Source organism: Lytechinus pictus, chromosome 3 (assembly GCF_037042905.1).
Source record: "Lytechinus pictus isolate F3 Inbred chromosome 3, Lp3.0, whole genome shotgun sequence".
NCBI lineage: Eukaryota > Metazoa > Echinodermata > Echinoidea > Temnopleuroida > Toxopneustidae > Lytechinus > Lytechinus pictus.
Window position 1 is genome coordinate 23,025,365 of NC_087247.1, and position 20,461 is coordinate 23,045,825.

The 20,461-nt window shown below is 33.3% G+C and overlaps 1 protein-coding gene across 1 annotated transcript in view; it reads right to left on the bottom strand.

The window, feature by feature from the left end:
• Nucleotides 1–20,461, bottom strand: part of LOC129255776 (unconventional myosin-Va-like) — a 57,048-nt gene that overhangs the window by 4,542 nt on the left and 32,045 nt on the right. The window contains exons 10-26 of the mRNA XM_064095929.1: nt 19,336–19,625; nt 18,010–18,186; nt 17,535–17,744; nt 16,354–16,484; nt 14,357–14,458; nt 11,754–11,874; nt 11,139–11,216; nt 10,623–10,737; nt 8,679–8,792; nt 5,699–5,872; nt 4,891–5,042; nt 4,513–4,602; nt 3,147–3,297; nt 2,425–2,552; nt 1,877–1,948; nt 1,084–1,169; nt 571–745 (exon numbers count right to left, since the gene is read on the bottom strand). Of these exons, the coding sequence (XP_063951999.1) occupies nt 571–745; nt 1,084–1,169; nt 1,877–1,948; nt 2,425–2,552; nt 3,147–3,297; nt 4,513–4,602; nt 4,891–5,042; nt 5,699–5,872; nt 8,679–8,792; nt 10,623–10,737; nt 11,139–11,216; nt 11,754–11,874; nt 14,357–14,458; nt 16,354–16,484; nt 17,535–17,744; nt 18,010–18,186; nt 19,336–19,625 (2,366 nt within the window). The remainder of the gene's footprint in view (nt 1–570; nt 746–1,083; nt 1,170–1,876; nt 1,949–2,424; nt 2,553–3,146; nt 3,298–4,512; nt 4,603–4,890; nt 5,043–5,698; nt 5,873–8,678; nt 8,793–10,622; nt 10,738–11,138; nt 11,217–11,753; nt 11,875–14,356; nt 14,459–16,353; nt 16,485–17,534; nt 17,745–18,009; nt 18,187–19,335; nt 19,626–20,461) is intronic.

A 20,461-nucleotide genomic window follows, 5' to 3' on the forward strand; every position in this document is an offset into this window, starting at 1 on the left:
ACATGCTTGAAATAATATATAAAATATACATATCTGAATTTAAAAATTTTGCTTGGCACAGAAATTATGGACATAATCTATTTCTTTAATGGATGTGCAAGCATGATGTTCTTTGCTGTGTAAATATCTATACATGTATATAATTATGTAACTAGATCACTTAACCAAGTATGAAGTGGGGTCTTGAAGATGATTTTTTAAATTCTTTATCTTACAGCAATTATTCATTCCATAATTTGACCCAAACTTGAATCAAACAAAAGACAAATACAGGGATCATTCTCAACACATTTTTAAGAAAGTACGAAGCATTCACCATTTTTATATATCTAGTACCAACTTGTAAACTATTAACATAACTGGTAGGTGTTTCATAAAGTTGTTCGTAAGATACTAATGACTTAACGCATGACTGGTGATCCTTTCTTATGCCAAGTGATATATCCCTATACAAATGATTTATGACCTAAGATCATGTTCCAGTCATGCGTAAAGTCATTCGTAACTTTACAAACAGTTTTTATGAAACACCCACCTGGCTTCCTCCTTAGAAAAGTACAATGTCCTTACCTGTGTGACTGTGAGTTGAGTACATGTGTCACAGATGATACCCACATCATCGTCTGTCCTCTTCTTGACCTGAAGAAGCTGTGCAACCTGTACTAAGGGTTCAAGGGTCGTCTCCATGATCTTGTCATAGATTCGACTTGACCTGAGCCACTCTTCAAGCTCACTCAGGTTATACCTGCAAAACAAAAGAAGGCAGAATATTATTCTTAAAATCCTATGCATTATGATATTATTATATTCATATTCAAAATTTCATTTGTCCATTTTTTAGGCCAAGAGAGTATGATAGCAACAATACAATTATATATTGCCCTGCTGATGAAGTGGCAATCCAGCTATTATTGTTATAATCATTATGTTTCTAAGATGCATGCAAATGGTTTAGTCATAGCCTGCCTGCCCAATCCATTGTAAAATGTGAATATAACTTAATTCCTATGAGAACCACAAACTAAACTATAAAAATCATGAAAAAAAAATCACCTGCTATGAACAAATATACGAAATATATACCTGATTTGTACTCCTTTGGACCAATGACACATGTCCTTCCTAAGAAGTATGTTGTTAATAGTACTGGCTGTGATCAAATACAAGGTCTGTAAAAAAAAAACATAAAAATTATTACTAACTCACAGTCACTTCAATACAAGGCTTCTCTTCATCAAGAGGAGCTGAAACAAGAGTTGTGCTGGATGATTACAAAGGGTGAAAGTCCAAGCTTGATGTGACTTTTAAACAGAAACAATACATTGGAAACAGCATAAAGCCTGTAAAAAGTTACTAATTAAATTCAAGAGCCAGTCAAAATAGAAAACATTGATGTAGACAGTTTCTTAGGGCGCGTTTATATAACCACTAAAAAAAGCCAGTATAAGCATGAATTTCACTTTAAGTTTATACAGAGAATCCTCTCGATTCAGATTTTCAGTTATATTACTTTTAACCTTTGACGTCATAACCTCAAAATCTAATCAGATCATTGTCACTCCCATATGCATGCATGAGCCAACTTGGAAGTTGAACCCTCTGTGGGGTCTTTCGTTATCACAAGAACCAAAACGGGATACAACCCCAAAACAAAGCCTAAAAATGATGTAGTCTATCCATGGTCTCCTTACACAAGTTTCAGTAATTGTTCATATGACTGATGTTTAGGATTGATTATAGATAATGATCAATAAGATCAATCATGAAAATTGGCCCTGCAATCTTCACAAAGCTTTGTTTCATGGTATCCAGGTCATCTAAGATCATAAGAACAAGGATAGAGATTTAAAGAATGTTGGTTAGTTTGTGTACATACCTGTCTTGCGACCTGTTTGACGAGTTCTGGGTCCATACCATGGATATTCATCACTGATATGTATGTTCCCAACTGATAAGCAAAAAAAAAAAGAATAAAGAATACATTCACTAATTGGCTCACAACACAGACATGTAGATTTTTATGTATTAAGTATTCACAATTTTAAGAAGCATTTGCTTATTAAAGAAAAATTATCAGGAACTTTTTGCTTTTTACCAACTTCAACCATATCTCAAGTCTACATACATGTATCTTACGAAATTTATTACAGGAAGAGAAACAATTGTTGATTTCTGAGCTCATATCCACTTTCAAAATAATCACAGAAATTGATTTGATCACATTTTTATCAAATGTCTCTATGGGCTTTCAAAGGCATTTCGATATCATCACCCTGGCAAGTCTTTATAAAGCAAAAGAGAAATTCAAGAAAATAACTCGTGCCAGGTACCCATTCACATCATCTGGGTCAAGTGCAGCAAAATGTCATTCTAAATTCATAATTAAAAAAAATGATTTCCACCATTCTTTAATAGTCAACTGACCTGTTTAATGAGAGAGTCTATTGAGACGTTCTTGACCTCTTTTTCTCTGATGGTTGAATTACGACCTCTGACCCCTGTGGGTTTGCTGCTCACTAATCCAGCCATCTCACCTTCCAACATGGCTGACACTGCAGAAGGAAAATAAGAGGAAAAGGTCATCTAATATTCTCTTCTAAACATGGCATGTCACATGAAATTATAGTGGAAATATGTAAATATTTATTGGTGAGAGACAAATCTTCAACCATATTTTCTCATCCATAAACGAAACTGAACAATGGTATGTCATTGTAAAATAATGTAATTTGTACATGTGGAGTCACCAATGTGACTGTAGCATAGTCAGTAATATCCTTTTATACATTTTCAACCCCATAGCCTTATTGAACAAAGCTTTAATGTCCAGGGATTCCACTACAAAATTATTTTTAAAAACATCTGAAAATCATCAAGGAGTCATTACATACACAAAAACATGTTTTCTATGGCTTAAACGTGGTATACTTGAAATTGAATATGGGAGCAACTTTTAGCAAAGTAGAGTGCTCATCCCATATTTTATAAAGAAAATACGAGCCTCTTTCTGTCTTGATAGTGATTATCTTGATTATATGACACTTGGCTTCCACCCAGTAAATTAGATCGCATACTTGATCTGAAAGTAAAGGTCAAATAAATCTTAGCACCAGCAGGATTCCAATACTTGTCTATTATTATCTTACCTATCATCGGTTGAACCCTGTTCTCAATGATTCTGATGAGCATCTGATAGATATGTATCCCAAGATCATTCATCACATGACGGTACTCTGAGAGGTCAAAGTTTCGCAAACAGTGCTCGTTCTGTCGCTCCGTGTTCTTTGATGAGAAACTCTGCAAAATAGAGATAGAAATTGGAGGTTTAAGAGTACATACACGGTATTCATTATTAAATGAGGTGCCTTATGTACTGACCAGACAGATACCAGATAGAAAAATTTCGCTAATGACCAAATTATTGGTCAATTTAGAGTCAATAAGGCAATGTTATGGGCGTCATACTGTATTAGGGCAACTATTACCACTCCCTCAAAAATATCATGGTTACATCAGCAGGTTGGGTTGTTATGAATTAATGTATGAATTAGAATAATTTAATGTCCTCAAACTAGTCTCATTCAAATAAAAAAAGACAATGCTACTTTAGTTTTTTCTGCGACATGATACAACACTTTGAGGGAACAGGGCAATCAGAGATGGTATGAGAAGTACCAAATATCCCCACAACCACTTTCAAATTTTAGGGAAAAGGTATTTGTAGAAATAGATCAATTCATTGATTCCATTCCCATTTAAAATAAATATGCTTAAGATTTTTTTTCATTAGTAAGCAATAGAAAGAAAGAAAAGGAGAAACAGACAGGTAAAAGGCAATAACATGCTGATGATTAAAAGCATTCAATCACTTTAAAAGGTTAGCTTTTTTAAGTGATCGTAGTAAAATGATTGTTGGAAAACAATTGTCAGTACTGGGAACTCTATAAAACATTATCAACCGAAAGTTGACACCAAACTTTCATCCACTGCTTTGATAGTTGAAGAAAAAAAAGCCCTTAAAATCTGCTACCCAGCATGCACCTCAGCAACTATTGAATGTTTTCATGAATAATCATAGTTACATGTACTTTACCTTCATGGCCTTTCTTTCCTACTCATCAGAAGTGGCATTGTGAATTTGTTGAAATTGATAAAATAATTGCCGAATCAAACTCAATAACACATACAAAAATTTAAGAATGAGCAGTAAATATTTTCTGACTTAAAACAAAAAAATATAATAACATGGGTAATGTATCAAAATAATGAAATAAATTCAATAAATACAATGAATTTCGACTATTCCAACACAAGCTTTTAAGAATATGTAAAGTCTTTACAAAACAAAAATAAAAAGATGCATGCAATCATGTCAGATAAGAGACAATACTTGATAATTATGCACATGAATGCATAACACTTAAATTCATAGACTCAAATCTAGACAAATATGTATCATTACACAGGAATTACTTTCATGCTGTAGTTAATTTGATTTGATAAGAATCTCACCTCCTCTCCACTGTACTGTTTGAGATTATGAAGAAGCCTTGTTGCATTCGTCAACCAGAAGGATACATACTCAAAATCTTCAAAATGTTTCTGTACAAGACATAATATTAGAGAGGAAAAAAAGGATGAAATCATCATAACAAAATAAAACCAAATTACTGTACAATAATTGGCTTTTTTTTAAACACATACCATTTGATTTAAAAAGTATAAAAGAAGTTGTTGGGGGGGGGCATGATAAAAATTGGTTAAAACTGATTTGTGTGCCATTTTTTACTTGACGGCTAAAATACATGCAAAGGAAAATTAATTGCTCATTCAATCATTCATTTAATTTAAAAATAATATATGGTTGAAATGAATGACCTTGATACTGACCTTGACAGTTTTCTTGATACCATTGATGACCCCTGTAAGCAATGATTTGACCTTCCTATCATCATTGACATAGTCAGCATGACGGATACTCATGAAGATAATGTATGCTGGCAGGCCAGGTAAGTGACCCTCTGCTACCTCTGGAACAAAGTCTGTTGCATAATAAAAGAGAAGGGCCATTACCAGTTTAATCTATCAATTAACTTGAAGTTCATGCATCTTCAAAACCTTGTCATTAGCACAATCAGCACAGTATTAAGTTGAAAATTTGCCTCATTCTTTTTTTATTTCACAAAAATACCTTACATTACTTTTTTTTTAAATTCTATTTCAACCTGTTTTAAAAACTTACACTTTTATACGTGGCATTCATTATTTCATGTACTTTAACTATGGATAAATTCAATACTCATTCTATTTATCACCTATGCCTTAATAAAACAATCACTTAATTTTTTCACGACAAAGATTATATTCCATATATTCACATTTAATATCTTTATTTAAGATTATTTTTTATCACATATATTTGATAATTCACTGGATATATCTTATGAACATTTCCATCAGGTCCAAAGTATATATATTTTGGCTAAATTATTTGAATAATATACAATAAAATGATTTCTTTTTAAATACTGTAAATATTTTCCTACCAATGATGACCATCTATAGAAGTTTTGGGTCATTATCAGCCTTGTATCCCAGTATTTCCATATTCTCTTCCTTGTCCTAAGTACTAAACATTTTAGACATATTATTAGAATGATGTGAAATGACATAAGATAAGAAATTATTGTTTTCCTACCAATGATGACCATCTTTAGAAGTTTTGGTTCATCATCAGCCTTGTATTCTAGCATTCCCATCATCTCTTCTCGTTCCTTCACTCTCACATTGGCGTGTGTCGATTCAGGCGTGTCGCTGAACTCTGACGGCACTCCTGAGAGATGAACGTCACCAATATTATTGGCTGTGGCCACTGTAGAGAAAAGGACATTCCATGGTAATACATCATCAAAATATAAGTATGGGACTTAATACTAATATTTTTCAGATATACTTGAAACAGTTGAAGCTCTAGTTTATATAAAATACACAAGGGGAAGACTGGACAGTCAATAGAGCACATTCATGCTAGGGAAGGGCGTCCAATAACATTGGATAGGTATACATTGGGTGTCCTTCTCCATGTACGAAATTTAGCGTTTAAAAAAAAAATTGCTGAAGTGTCCAGTATTCCCCTTGAAGAATTTGCTAATACTAATAGATAATTAACTCTGTTTTTTACATTGTGATAAGTTATGTGTACAAATGAATATTTCATCGTGATGTAAATGATAAATGTGCACTACCTGGAGCAATTGGGGCAGGGATGTGTAAATTAATGAGTAAATATATTGTTTATTCTTCAATTTTGTGCAAAGTGTAAATCAATTCAACATCACTATTAATAAATAAAATTCTCATCAATTAAAGCTATATTCTTTTGTTTAGTGATAAAAATTGAATGAGTGAATTGTGCTAGTAATCATAAGTACTAAATTTTTACCAATTTTTTTTGGAGGGTCTTATGAAATTTGAAATAAAGTGTGAAATGTAAATGAAAACATGCATTTCACCGTAACAAGTCTCAAATACTGTTAACTAAAATTCTGAAGAAAAAAATTGTATCTATGTGTGTTATGGATGGATAGCTAGAAAAAATATATATTACTTTCCCAAGTTGCAAGAGGTCCCTTGTCCATTTTTTTTACATTACCAAAAAAATCTAAATCTCATATCATATATGTAATATAACTAACATTTTCAATCATGCATGATGTCAAAATTCATTTTAAGAATGCCAAATATAAAGTTCCAAATTATCTGTTTCTTTAAGTTAATATGAATTTAACATATAAAATAGGAAATTTAAAGCGATACTATCAATAAGGTGATTGCAATTTTTTTCTTTATTCTATCAAATCATTTGAGCACAAAAACAAAAACATGGAATTACATGTACTTCAATTGCATCATGAATACACATACATTGTTAAATGAAGAATATATTTTCCCACGAATGATAACATAGTATTGTGAAAGAAGTACATAATAAAATGCAATGTGGTGTGCATCTAGATACCCATTTACATATGTAACTATCTACGTGTATTACAATTAAATTTCCCTTTTCCCTAAAATATTTGTTAACCATAATTCTCAGAACTATGAATAAAGAATTCATAAACCAATAAAGTCTAGATGGACAGGCTTTAAATAAATAAAGAGATTGTAAGCAAAACCTTTTTAGTCTAAATGTTATACAGAATATCAGCAAGACACCTCTATTCCTTACAAGACTTAGGACAAAATATCTTAATACTAGTAGTTTTTACCAATTTATGATACTGGGTGTGTGCAATGAATGTGAGTATTCCTACTATAAATTCAAATATATTGTGTGATTATTCTATAACTCTCACATCTTACTAATTTTTCTTATCAACTATCCAAATATGGTTGATTCAATATTAACACAGGCTTTTGACTAGCTGGTGGGTCAATAAAAAAGAATAGTCCACAGATTTTGACAGATCATTCGTTCTACTACACTGTGAATCCATCACATAAAAGCAGCATTTCAATTTATTAGATAATTAAAATATGTGTTTAAATACTAAGGCGATATCGATTGAATACAGAAGTACTTGAAGGTCATTATCTTGGACGTCCATGATTTGCCAGGAAAAAACAAAGAAGGAAGATATTCACAGAAATGAAAAGTGCAGGCATTGAGGTGAACGAGAGCATATAATAATATGATTTCTTTGAAGGTTCAAATAATGCAACTAATACTTTCTTTGAAGGTTCAAATAATGCAACTAATAGTCTGAAGCAAGGAAATTCATTGTTAGTATTAACTGAATTAGTGAAAGATTCTATTTAAAAACAAGAGGCAGAATGTGAGCATTAGTTCAGATATATATTAATTTCATTTTTCCTTCCAGTCCTTTTTATTTTTTTATGAAAAAAAATATCAACGTGATGTTTAAAATATATTAATTTTGCGAATTTATTTTAAAATAAAGTACTCAAACTGGAATGAAAAAACCCTTCAGTGCCTATACAGCAGCTCAATCATAGCTTCTGCATAGGCACTGAAGGATTTATTCATTTCAGTACCTAGGTTGATTTTTGTTCATTTAATAGATATGCAATCAAATTTTATATTTATTGGCATTTGTTATCTGATTTGTAGCTTCTTGCAGATGGTGATTATACAAAAACAAAATAATAAACAAAAGTAGGTGCTTAAATCCGGAAAATACATGTATATGCTTAAGAATTCATAAAATATTTGTTTAGAACATTTCTGTTTATTTCTCATTTTGAATCGATTTTCTTGAAATCCGACTTGATTTCTTTGATTACATTGCTTGCATCCATTTAGTTTGATATTTGAAATTTGATGGAGCACGAGATGAAGATCACATCTTTAAAATTCTTTTTATGTCATAACTCATCTAATGCAGTTAACAGGTATTCATAAATATACAGTATCTCCTCCTTGGCATTAGTTTTTTTTAGTTTTAGTAGTATATCCCTGGGATTATATTACATGCACTGATTAATACTAGTTAGGATAGAGAATGATAGGTCAGGCAAGAGACACAGGAGAGAGGGTACACTAAGATGAAACAATAGAAAGGTTTCAGAGTCTGTATCATAGACTACCTTTCCCCCAAATGAAACTACCGTAGCTGATTGGTACGTCCAAGATCACATGACTTCAATGTACTTACTGATCCGGTGACAAAAGAGCCAATAAGGAAAGGCTAAAATTCTGAAAATCCATGAGGTACGGAGACGGAGGTATACAAGACGGAGGAATGTGACATTTACGTAGGGCACAAGGGCTGTATAAATGGAAGAGTTAGCTCATAAAGTTTGACGAAGGTACATCTATGAAATGGTATACAAAGTATGGTTTTATATACTTGTAATATAGCCAAATACATGCATTCAACTGGTCTCAAATTGTGTACATTTCTGCATAGATGCTTGATAAATGATGTATCATATTGCACAATACTAAATACCATGGCAGTGCCTTTATTTATACATATGAATTCCTCTTACCCGGTGATGATACGGGTAATAAATCAAACTTCTCTCAAGTGATAACCAGGTAAAGGTTGATAAAAATTTTCTATAATGCACACATATGATTACAATATTCCCATGGATTTTCTGATTGAAGTGGGTAATGTATATGGTGTGTGTGTGATAATGTATAATATGTGAGTAAGATAAAGGACCATTGTGATGGGGAGGGGATGGTCTGAAAATGTTGACTTGATTCATGATAGACCATTGAAGTAAGTGGAAAATGTTGCTCAGCCCGAGTAACTTATCAATATCTGAATTCAAAGAGCAATGAGATACAGAAGGGGAGGTTCTGAATATTAACTTGGTTCACAAATGATCAACGAATAGTTGACAAAATATCAATGGGACACAAGAGGATATTTGATGCAGAGTATACTAGACGTATTGGTGCAATGTTGTATATGAAAACTTGCCATCTGATTCCTGGGGAGGTTCTTGATATGTTTCTACCGAGGTTTCTACTACTGTTTCAAGCTGGCCATCAACTCCTGATTTGCGCAAGTATACAATTTTTCTCAATTATGACAAGTTAAATTTGATCATTTATCAATATCTATCACAATTTAATCTATCTATTTTCATTTCACCTCTGTATATCTAGGTTAATTTACGGTGGCATGCATTGATACATTGCGATCCCTTTTTTCTGTTTAGTATTAATGTCCTAACACATACAGTTTGCCTAGAAAATAGTAAAAGCAAGCACATCAAAACAAGATAGTGATGTCTGTGCATATGTTTTATCTGTATCCATTGCAGTCAGCTCCAAAATAGCTCAAACTTCAGTTCATTAGGAACTTTTAAGCCGACTTTCAAAACATTTATTTCAATGTGGCATATCTTGTAAGATACATTACATGTTAGTACAATTTTAGCGGAAAACATGAGTAATTATGGTGGTAAACATCTACATGTATTTTGAAATTTAAGCAAGGGTTAGTAGATCATTTTCCCTCATACAAAGCCTATAATCCTAATCATACAAAATCATTTTCTTCAAGGTAATGGGCAAATTCCTTCCACAGATATCATATATTGAACCAATTGCAGATTATTTAATATTTGATAATATGCAGTTATCAAGAAATAAGAGTCAAGAATTCAAAACAGCAAAGAAAACATAACGGGCTCTTTTACTTTGACATCCTAGAAAGCATGTTCTGATGCGATTTTGGCAAGCCGTTTCACCATTTTAATCCTGCTTATGGATGTGAATTAAATTCAATTCTTGACATCAATCAATTATTTTTGTTGTGTACTGTACTTTGTACGAAAGTCTTTTAAGTAGTATGTCTGTATTATCTTTATGTCACGGTGCACTCGTCACAAGCAATGCTCACTGAGTTGCTACCTCCATTGTATTGTAACTTTTAAAAATGTATTAATGCTTATACATGTACCTTTGATAATAAATGTTGAATTGAATTGAAATGAATTGGACTGTTAATAAATGGCAATTCTTGATATCAAGAAATAGGATTATATGATAAAACGGCTTGCCATACGTTCATCAGCAAACGCTGGCGAGAATGTCCAGGTGTCACTACCCTCTACAGGTAAAATGATAAATAATATACCTCCTCCCATCTCAGCAGATGATGATGTGGACTGGAGTCTCTTGTGAGCTGCTTTAAGCTGCTTCTTGAGCTTCTTCACAAACTTCTCCAGGTATTCCTTCTCCTCCATAAGATTCTACCAAAGAGGAACAAAAGGAGATGAAAAATTAAAGAAAGTTGATATTAGACTCAAAACCATGTTGAAACTTTTAATAATTACCAAACAGGAATAAGCTGGGAATCAAGACAATCACATCATCACCATCATCATCATCATCATCACCATCACCATCATCACCATCATCATCATCATCCCCATCACCATCACCATCATCACCACCATCATCATCATCATCATCATCATCATCATCACCATCATCATCATCATCACCATCATCATCATCACCATCATCATCATCATCACCATAATCATCATCATCATCATCAACATCACCATCACCATCATCACCATCATCATCATCATCATCATCATAATCATCATCATAGCTATCATCATGATAATTATCATTTACTTACAATGTTTTCGTTGGTCAATCTGGAGAGCTCAAATTGAACTGCTTGGCTAACCCTTGCATTTGGAGTTAATTTCAGGTTCTGTTAAGTAAATTTGGTACAAGAAGTTTTATGTTCAAATGTACAAATATAATCATATCAATTTTCATATAAAATTTCTAAAGCATATTATACAAAAATCATATTTTCCTTGATAATCCACAATGAACCAAAAATGAAGGAAGCCTTTCATTCTGATCTAAATGTACCAGAGTTATTTGTAAAATTGTATTTTTCATCTTTAAGCATTGATCATTATCTCATTTTTAATGTTTGATCCAATTCAATCCAGAAGATATTTGACATTGGTCCTTTTCCTTGTGGTTACTATATGTATATGAAGAGTAAGTGAACAAAAATATGCACTCAAAGTAAATTGCAAGATTTCTAACTTTGAATACATACAAACATTGATTGATCAATTCAGGAACAATTTACTACCTACTAACTGAAAATTCACAAAGAACATCCAAAACTGACAGCAAATGTAAGATCCATTTAACAATTCAACCCATTTCATTTAAACGTCTTACTTGAAATATAGAAAGGGCATGATGAAATATTTAAAAGAAGTTTTACCTCTCCAATGATAGTCTGCTGTCTCTCGTTATCATCATGAAGCTTTTTAATCTGTTCTTTAAGATCAGCCTTCTCATAATCAAAATTCATCCTCAGAGCCTGGATCTCCTTCTCTAATATTCTGAGAGTGAAATAACATTTATGGAAATAAGCATTGTTATGTCAGAAAATAAGAGAATTCAAGTATTGAGCATTTCAACAAAACAAAATAAGAAATCCCCAAATAAATTCTTCTCTTTCTATTCAACAACTGCAATCATGCATGTATGTATGCTCACTTCTATTAATTATAACCAAAGTTAAGAAGATGATCATAAAGATATAAATTTTCAAATTACAAGACAATATCATTCAAATCTGTAGGCCTTATTTTGAATCACTTCATATCATCAATCATTAATATCAAATTCATATTATTTTCTGAATACAATTTCAATGGAAATGAGAAGACAAAATTAGGATAAATATGAACTTTGTAAAAGTAAGCCAAAAATGCCTTTGGGCAGAACAGAGAAAGCATTTTTTATTACAATACATCCATAAACTGATACCTGTGTTATCACACTGTCAGTGATTAATGAAAAATATATAATGATGAAAATGGTAACATAGATGAAGCTATTATATGATTATTTGATGATCACTATGATTTTGTTCATATCAATGATATACAACGTTACAAAATTAGTAAAATATATAAAATTAGATAGCTTTCCATGAATGTTTTTTCTTTTATAATAACAAGAAAATTATACATTCATGTGATCAATCACTGCCAGAGATAAGAACAAATATAATTATCTTGTCATTGTTTTTAACAATGTCTTTAGATCCAGAAAATATGCCAGTACCATGAGTAGACAAAGGTACAAATTTCTTGCAAACATTATATGTTTAGATTTTTATGGGGATTGATGGTAGGGATTCCTATTCTAAAATTGAACACTTCAAAGTCCTCGAATCAACTACAAATTTAATTTTGAAATTCAAAATGTACTCTTGTTCCCTTTTTCAAATTATACTGATATCTCTGAATGAAGTATAAAAACTAATTGTATCTTCTAATCAAGTCAATTTAGAAAATAAACAATTGACAAATTAATTGACAAAATATGATCAATTTGGAAGGGGATAAGAATATTTTTTTTTCAAAAGTCAATGCTCTTCATCAAATCTTCATGACATATGTAAAACTGTTCTCGTAAGATCTTGCATGAAAAATATTAAATTCAGATACACATAATACTATCCTTTTCCATTTAACCAATCCCAGAGTTTATATGCAGACAATCAATTGCATAACAAATGCTACCTGCCATGCATTCTTCTTGCCCACCACACACTACTAACAATTTCCCAAATAAAAACCAAGAAAATTGATTTTCAAAACGTAAAATCTAAAACAATTAATCTAAAATCACATGTACTTTAGGAAACTTATCTCTGTATATTATAGGTTTAAAACATGCTGACCTATGTCAATGGTCAACATTTTCAAGCTCCAATATAAAAAGATAGAAATGATCATGGAAAATCCCGAAAAAAAACTCAACAATTAAAAAACACCCACATATCTAAAGTAAAAGATGATAATTCAGAATGTATGGTCCACCTTCAGAGATTTTATCTGAAAATTGGGAAATTGGAAAAAATAAATGTTGAAACTACTAGTCCCTTTCTCTATTTTTTCTCACTTAAACAAACAGAAATTGCCATGAGATTATTCTTAAAAATGTAAGACTGTTAGGACATCAACTTACAATAACTGAGATGCTAGTATACAAAATTTGGGAATTGTAAATCAAGTCAGTTTCTATTAAACTTATTAGTAAAATTGAACAGCACAAAATTGATAAATGGAACAATGAACATGAATCAAAATCCAGGTATATCTGGTGAATGATATTCAGCAAAATGGCTAGATGAGTCATGGCGTAGTCATGTGAAGTTCCTTGCTGTAGTGAAATGATAGCACTTGAATGTTTGAAACAAACATGAAAAGATTCCTATGGGACTACAGACAAAATATTGTATAGCCATGCAAAGGAAATGGTGGTATTATCCGATCAAGCTGCTTGTTTTACATGCAAAGGGTAAGATCAGCCAGGGGAAAGCAGGAGCACACTGATGCCATATACAGCCCATTTGTCATGAACAAAGAGTAAATACTAAAGGATGGAAAAAATGTAACTCTAATGAAACCATTCTGATTAGAAAGGAGAGAGGGAGTAATGCAAAGTTTAATTAGATTAATATAAACAATAATTTTCAAAAAGGTTAAATTAGAATGATAGTGAAATAATAAAAAGATTGATTCAGTCTGAAAACCAACTAAGGAAAGTTTGAAAACAAACAGGTTAGATTTGAATTTGCAAATATTCTCTCCAATCGAATTAAAAGTAGAGTCCAGTTATCATTCTATTTTGTGTAGACACATTATTAGATGGAAATGTAACAGCCATTCAAAGCATCTCTCTCCCAGAGCCATTCAAAAATCACCACAGCCTTCATTCCGGCATGCCCCGTAACATGTATAAATACAGCATCCCAAATAGTAGGTGTCCTCTACGACTTTGTAAGATACCGTTGTCATGGTTACTCACATCTTAGCAACCAGGAGGTCATTGTGATTTTCAGCCAGATTGCCGAAGTTTGTGACGGTTTCTTCAAGACTTGTTTGACTGTGCGCCAATGCATTGAACAAACTGAGCAAGATAATAGGAGATATAGAGTCAGGTCGGTGGGGAAATGATGTTCATTACGGAACAGGAGTGATTTGGTCATTTGATGCATTTTGCAAAATGACAAATTGGGGGATCAAGAATGAAGGATTAATGGGAGGGATAAGAAGGGACGGGGAGAGGTCCAGAGAGGATTTAGATGGTCCAAAGGATGGTGGAAGTGACAGTTTAGGAAAGGGGCAAGGGAACAGAAGATAACAGAGTAAATAATCAACAATTACAATTCTAAAAATGAAAAACAAACCATGGGTAACAACTAGAAAATGATTTTAAAACATCTTTTAGAACATCCCTAGATCTTGGTTGGTCTAGATGTAGTAAGAGAAATATATTACAGTATGCCTAGTGAAGATAGAGGAAACAATCAAGATAGAGAATCAAATATTACACTCTGTGACAATTGTACATGCACATTGAGATATACAGCTACGTGGGGAGATCATTTCAAATACATTACTGTATCATGTGTGTACACCATATAGACATCGACATGCATACTAAGGTTTACGAGTGGGAAAACAACATTTTCATGCACAACTTTTATAGGTATGCTAAAGTTTCACAATGATGTGAGTGCTGTGTAGAACCTATGTGTTTAAAGACTACTGAATAAACTGGTATTTTTCATCCTATGATTCAGTTCCCCGTTTATAGCTCTTGATCCAGTCAAACTGATCACCAAGTACTCATAGTTCCAGTCTGGAAATTGTGAAAATGAATGACATCATCATAGGTTCAAACATTGGTTTGATACTGGTAATTAACATGCGGTTCTTGTGTTTCTTGTATGAGTATACTTGCATGCAGCATTGTATGACAATGATCACTTTCACACTTGTGGGTAGCAGTTCAACAGCTTCTTATTTCAAGCCATGACATTAGCTCCAGCGACAATTGCTCTGATGGAAAATCTGCAAGTTAGGCCAAATATATAACCTAACCTCCAAAACTAAATTAACTCTTATCCTTTCCTTTACATTATTCTCAGCCAAAAACACAATCCTAACTCTAACCCTATGTCCTCTGAGATATTAAGACCAAAGCAAATGTCGCAGGAGCATATGCCGTGTCACCCTTATTTCAAGCCATGAATGTAACTGATATGGAACCCCATGTGGAAAAAAATTGCACCATGAATATCCCACAGATGAACTGGATTTTTTTTCTTTCAATAATTTAAATTTAAATGTATATATTGCATGATTAAAAGAAATGTTGGACACTCATGTATTTGTGTATAAAACAAGATTTTACTGTCTTAATCCAGCCAGTATCAGTCATATATTGATAAGCTTCTATTTCTATTCAAGAAATGTTTTTATTCTATGCAAGGTATGTTGGTAGCTCCTTGAGTCCTGTTAAAGTTGAAAGCAATGTTATTGTTAAGTGAACATTAAAGAACTATTAAGGTATTGAGAAAAGAAAGAGAGAGAGATAGAAAGAGAGACAGAGCAACATGAGAGACAGAGAGGGGGAAAAGAGAGAGAGACAGGAGAGACAGAAAGAGAGACAGAAAGAAAAGAGAAAAAGATAGAGACACAGAAACACCAGAGAGAGCAACAAAGAGATAGTAAAAAAATAATAGTGAAAAAAGAGAGAAAGAGAGAGAGAGAGATACAGAGAGATAGAAAGGAAGACAGAGCAACAAATAGACAATAATGAAAAAGAAATGAGAGGGGGAGAGAGAGAGATCAGTTCATGAAGTAGCATCCCAGAATGAAGCCCTACAAACTTCTACATAGGATGAAATAGACCAATTACATCCACTGTGAACCCACGTTCTAATCTTGTCTACATAAAAGCACCATTAGAAAACAAGGTGATCAAAGAGATGAAAATATGGGTGATTTATAGCTTACTGGTTGGTTGTCTTGACCGACTTGTAATCTGAGATTATACTACTAGAGTCCAGTTGAAGGTTGTCCAGATCTTCATCACTGACCAACATGTGCTGTTCAGTGTTAGTTCCTGTCTCTACGCTATCTCCTTCCTGATATCAGCAAATGGATGAATGAAGGTAGAATTGGAGGAAGAGAAATAATACACAGATACCGTGAGCGTATATTCATATTCTCTACTGCAAGGCGCATTGGAAAAAAAAAAATTGGAAAGAAGTATCTACAATAAACAGGAGTGAATGCGTCTTAATTCATTGTGAAATAAGTTTTGAGTGCAATATTCCTATACCACATGCTTTTATCTATTATATAGAAGTACATACATTCACTCTTGACTTCCTTGATAAGACATTCAGGACATCTTTTTAAATACTCTTTAACACATCAATCTGAGCTTGATTATAATAACATCGATTTGATAAGATAGATCAGATTTTCAACTATCACAGCTGAACTTTCAAATGCAATCTTGACTTAAGAAAACAAACCAATGAAAAGGAAAAAAAGAATTGTGATTAGCTGTCATGATTATTACAACAAGTGGAGCGCCTCTGGCAGTCTCATCTGCATTATGCGATTCAATATAGCAGCAGTGCTGACTTTGAAAACTACTATAAAATAATTATTCACAAAAAACACTATTCATATAATGATACAATACTACATGTACGCTCATTGACCCTAAATGATATTTGACCTTGATCATGTGACCTAAGACTTGTCAATGAAACTTGATTACCCCTATGTCCACAATTCATAAACTATATCCATAAACTTTGAAAGTTATGACAGCAATTTAATAATTACCTCCAACACGGCCAAATTTCACTAACCTAAATAAACTCTGACTTTGGTCATGAAACTCGGGCAGGATGTTCAGTAATACTTGATTAACCTTATGTCCAAGTTTCATGAACTAGGTCCATATATGCTGTCATTTCAAACACTTAACCTTCAGTTAAGATTTGATGTTGACGCCGCCGCCGCCAGAAAAGCGGTGCCTATAGTCTCACTCTGCTATGCAGGTGAGACAAAGATGCAACGATATCAGTGGCTTTTAAACAGAAAGTAAGTAAAAAAAAAAAATCACTGACTATTCATTTTTTGAAATGCTGCCCATGTGTATCAACCGACTGACTGACCTGTAAAGCCCATTGTCTTCTCCTATTGACAAGGTCTGTCTTAAGTTTGACGATCTCCTGTCTATGTTTCTCATTCTCTAGATTGAGTACATCCACCTGGTTATTCAGGATCTTGACAGGGTTGTTCTCTTCATCATCACCCTCCAGGGTACGTCTCAAGTTCTCCAAGTCTTTCTTTAGTCTGTTGTTCTCCTCCTTCAGGTCATTGTTCTGCAAGGGCAAACCAAAAATCTAATTTCAGCACTTTTCTTTTGCATGACTATAAAGGAGGCAATACATCAAAGCTCTTTGGAACTAAAAAAATTGAAGAAAAAAAACCTACCAAACATTCTCAAGGAATGCTTCTACTAACATTTGAATCTGCTAGTAAGTGATGCATGACTTTTGAATACACAAAACTGGTGACCGTTTCTTTTCACTGACAAATTCGCTTTGAGCCAATCAGACGCAAGGATTTCAGTAGCTTGTAACCTACCATGAGGTGAAAATGATCAAGTTCATTCTCAATGGTGTTGGTCCTGTTGCGTCCATCCACATCCCTCTTCTCTAACTGGACTTCTAGTTTACTCTTCTCCTTCTCAAGATCTCTGCATCTCTGTTGAAGCTTGATGAAAACACTGATGTCCATGCTGGCTTTCTCTTCACCCTGCTCCTATGATTGAATCAGATAACACAGATTTGAACCAGATCAAACTAGACTGGATCAGGTTGAACCAGATTGAACCAGAATGAACCAGATTGGATCAGATTCAACCAGATTGGTTCAACAGGGCTAAAGGGTGCAATAATACTAGCTTTGGAAAGATGTAAAACTTGCTACATCTTTATGAAGAAAAATGCTTGGAAATAACAGACAGAGTGTAAGAAAATAAGAAGAGGCTAAATTAATGAATAAGGGAGAAAGGGGATCTTGCAAGAGAGGATCCGTTCAGGCACACATATCTTATTGTTCATGAAACAAATGAATCAAACATCTTTTATAGTAACATTTTTTTAGTGGATTATTGTATTCAGCTATAAACTTTGCACAACTCTTCATTTTACTTTATTTGGTAATGATAAAAGTTCTAACATCTGATCTTTTGGAATGTGGTACTTTCCTCTAATGCATTAATGTGAATACAACCATAAGAACTCCTAACTAATAATAATAAGACTGGTCCCATCATTTAATATTCAGGAATTAGGAAAAGGGGAAACAATACGAACTTTAAATGCCTCCATACCAATTCAACCCCATGTGAACAAAACATCATGATATGTGCATTTTTATGTCAATACAAACATTTCTTGGGTTTGGATGTAAGTATAGGAGAATAGCAAGCAATTTTTTTTTATTTTAATTGTATGATGGCTGTATTTGGCCTTGTACAGACAAAGTAGCATTAAAACAAGCTTAGTCATATTGGAGCTCCTTAAAGAAAACTAAATTTCCAACCACTTGTTAATTCATGCAAGTAAAACCTCTAATTCATGGCAAAATGAGAGTTTCTAAAGCTCCTGTGAAATACATTTCAAAGGATTTATTTGATCTTGAAGGTTTTTATTGTTTTTTTTTACATTTTGAAGGGGTGGGGGGGAACTATGGGAGGGACGATACATTTGAAGCCATGCAAAAGATGACAAAAAGAAAGACATCTAGAAATCACATTTCTATTACAACGCAAGTGCAAGTAAACAAAATGAGAGTTTACAAGAGAAGAGACACTTGAAAAGAGACAGACACCAAATGGTAAACTGGCACATCTAAACCTTGGAGGGGCTAGCAGCAAGCTCACCATCCCAATACATAGAAACTCACTTCAATCTCTACCTCCACATTTTCAGCATCCTCCGTGGTGGTGGTGGCCAGGGTGCCGTAACCCGACTCGGCGCCCTCGCTGCTGTCAGCTCGTACATGCCGTGGTACCATCCCACCGTTCATGTGAGCTGTAGGACTGTTCTCCATCGCCTGCATGTCCTCTTTGAGGTTGTCGAAGCGTTGCTCCAGGCGGGTGTAGTCCTGGAGGAGCTTCTGGTGCCGTGATCGCTCATCTTCAAACTCCGCAATCAGATGCTCTTTGGTCTCCCCAACAGCTGTGTTGACTTGCACTGAACAAATGAGAGGAAAGATCTGATATTTTAAGTTTAGTAGGTAAACAATCACTTTTCCTTTCCTGAACCGGGAATAATTTAATTCTTAAGTTTGATTAGGAGTTTAGGCTGTTGAAGAAATATTTCAACAAAGTTCCTTACAGTCCTGTGTTAAAAACTTCTTCACAAAATACACTTTACATATAGCATATACAGAAAAATGCATAGCAAATTCTGATCCGATACCACCAAAATTACTCCTTGCACAAATCTCTTAGGTCAATGTGTAAATATCTTAAATGTAATAAAGGGAAAAGTATTTGATGATGTAAAAAGTTGATTACTAATAACTTCATGCACACTTTATGATTTTCTTTCATCCAGGGCCACCCTATTATATAAAAGTTACAAGTTTGATTGTTTTGCAATTTAATAGTAATGACCACAGAATCATTGAAATTGATTTGATTATCTATTGTCCACCTGTTCAAAGGTAATTACCATAAAAAGGCAATAGGGCCAGGGTTCAAAATTGAGAATAGGTGTTCACTATAACACAATAGTTTGAATCTTTTGACTGATAATTAAATAGCAACCAGTTTTCTTTGTCAAGAATATTGAACTTTTCAAGTGATATACAAAGTGGAAATGCCAACATTAAAAATTTAAATAAAAAACAAATCCCAGGGACAATTAGAATGACATCTTGTAGACTAACATGATATCTAGAAAGACAAATTATTAACATTAACAAAAGATTTTTCAGTCTTTACTAAGACAAACATTTAAGAAAATTAACAACTTTCTTCTGTTGATCCCGCTTCCTTCGTTAAGAAACTTGAAATTCTTCAGGG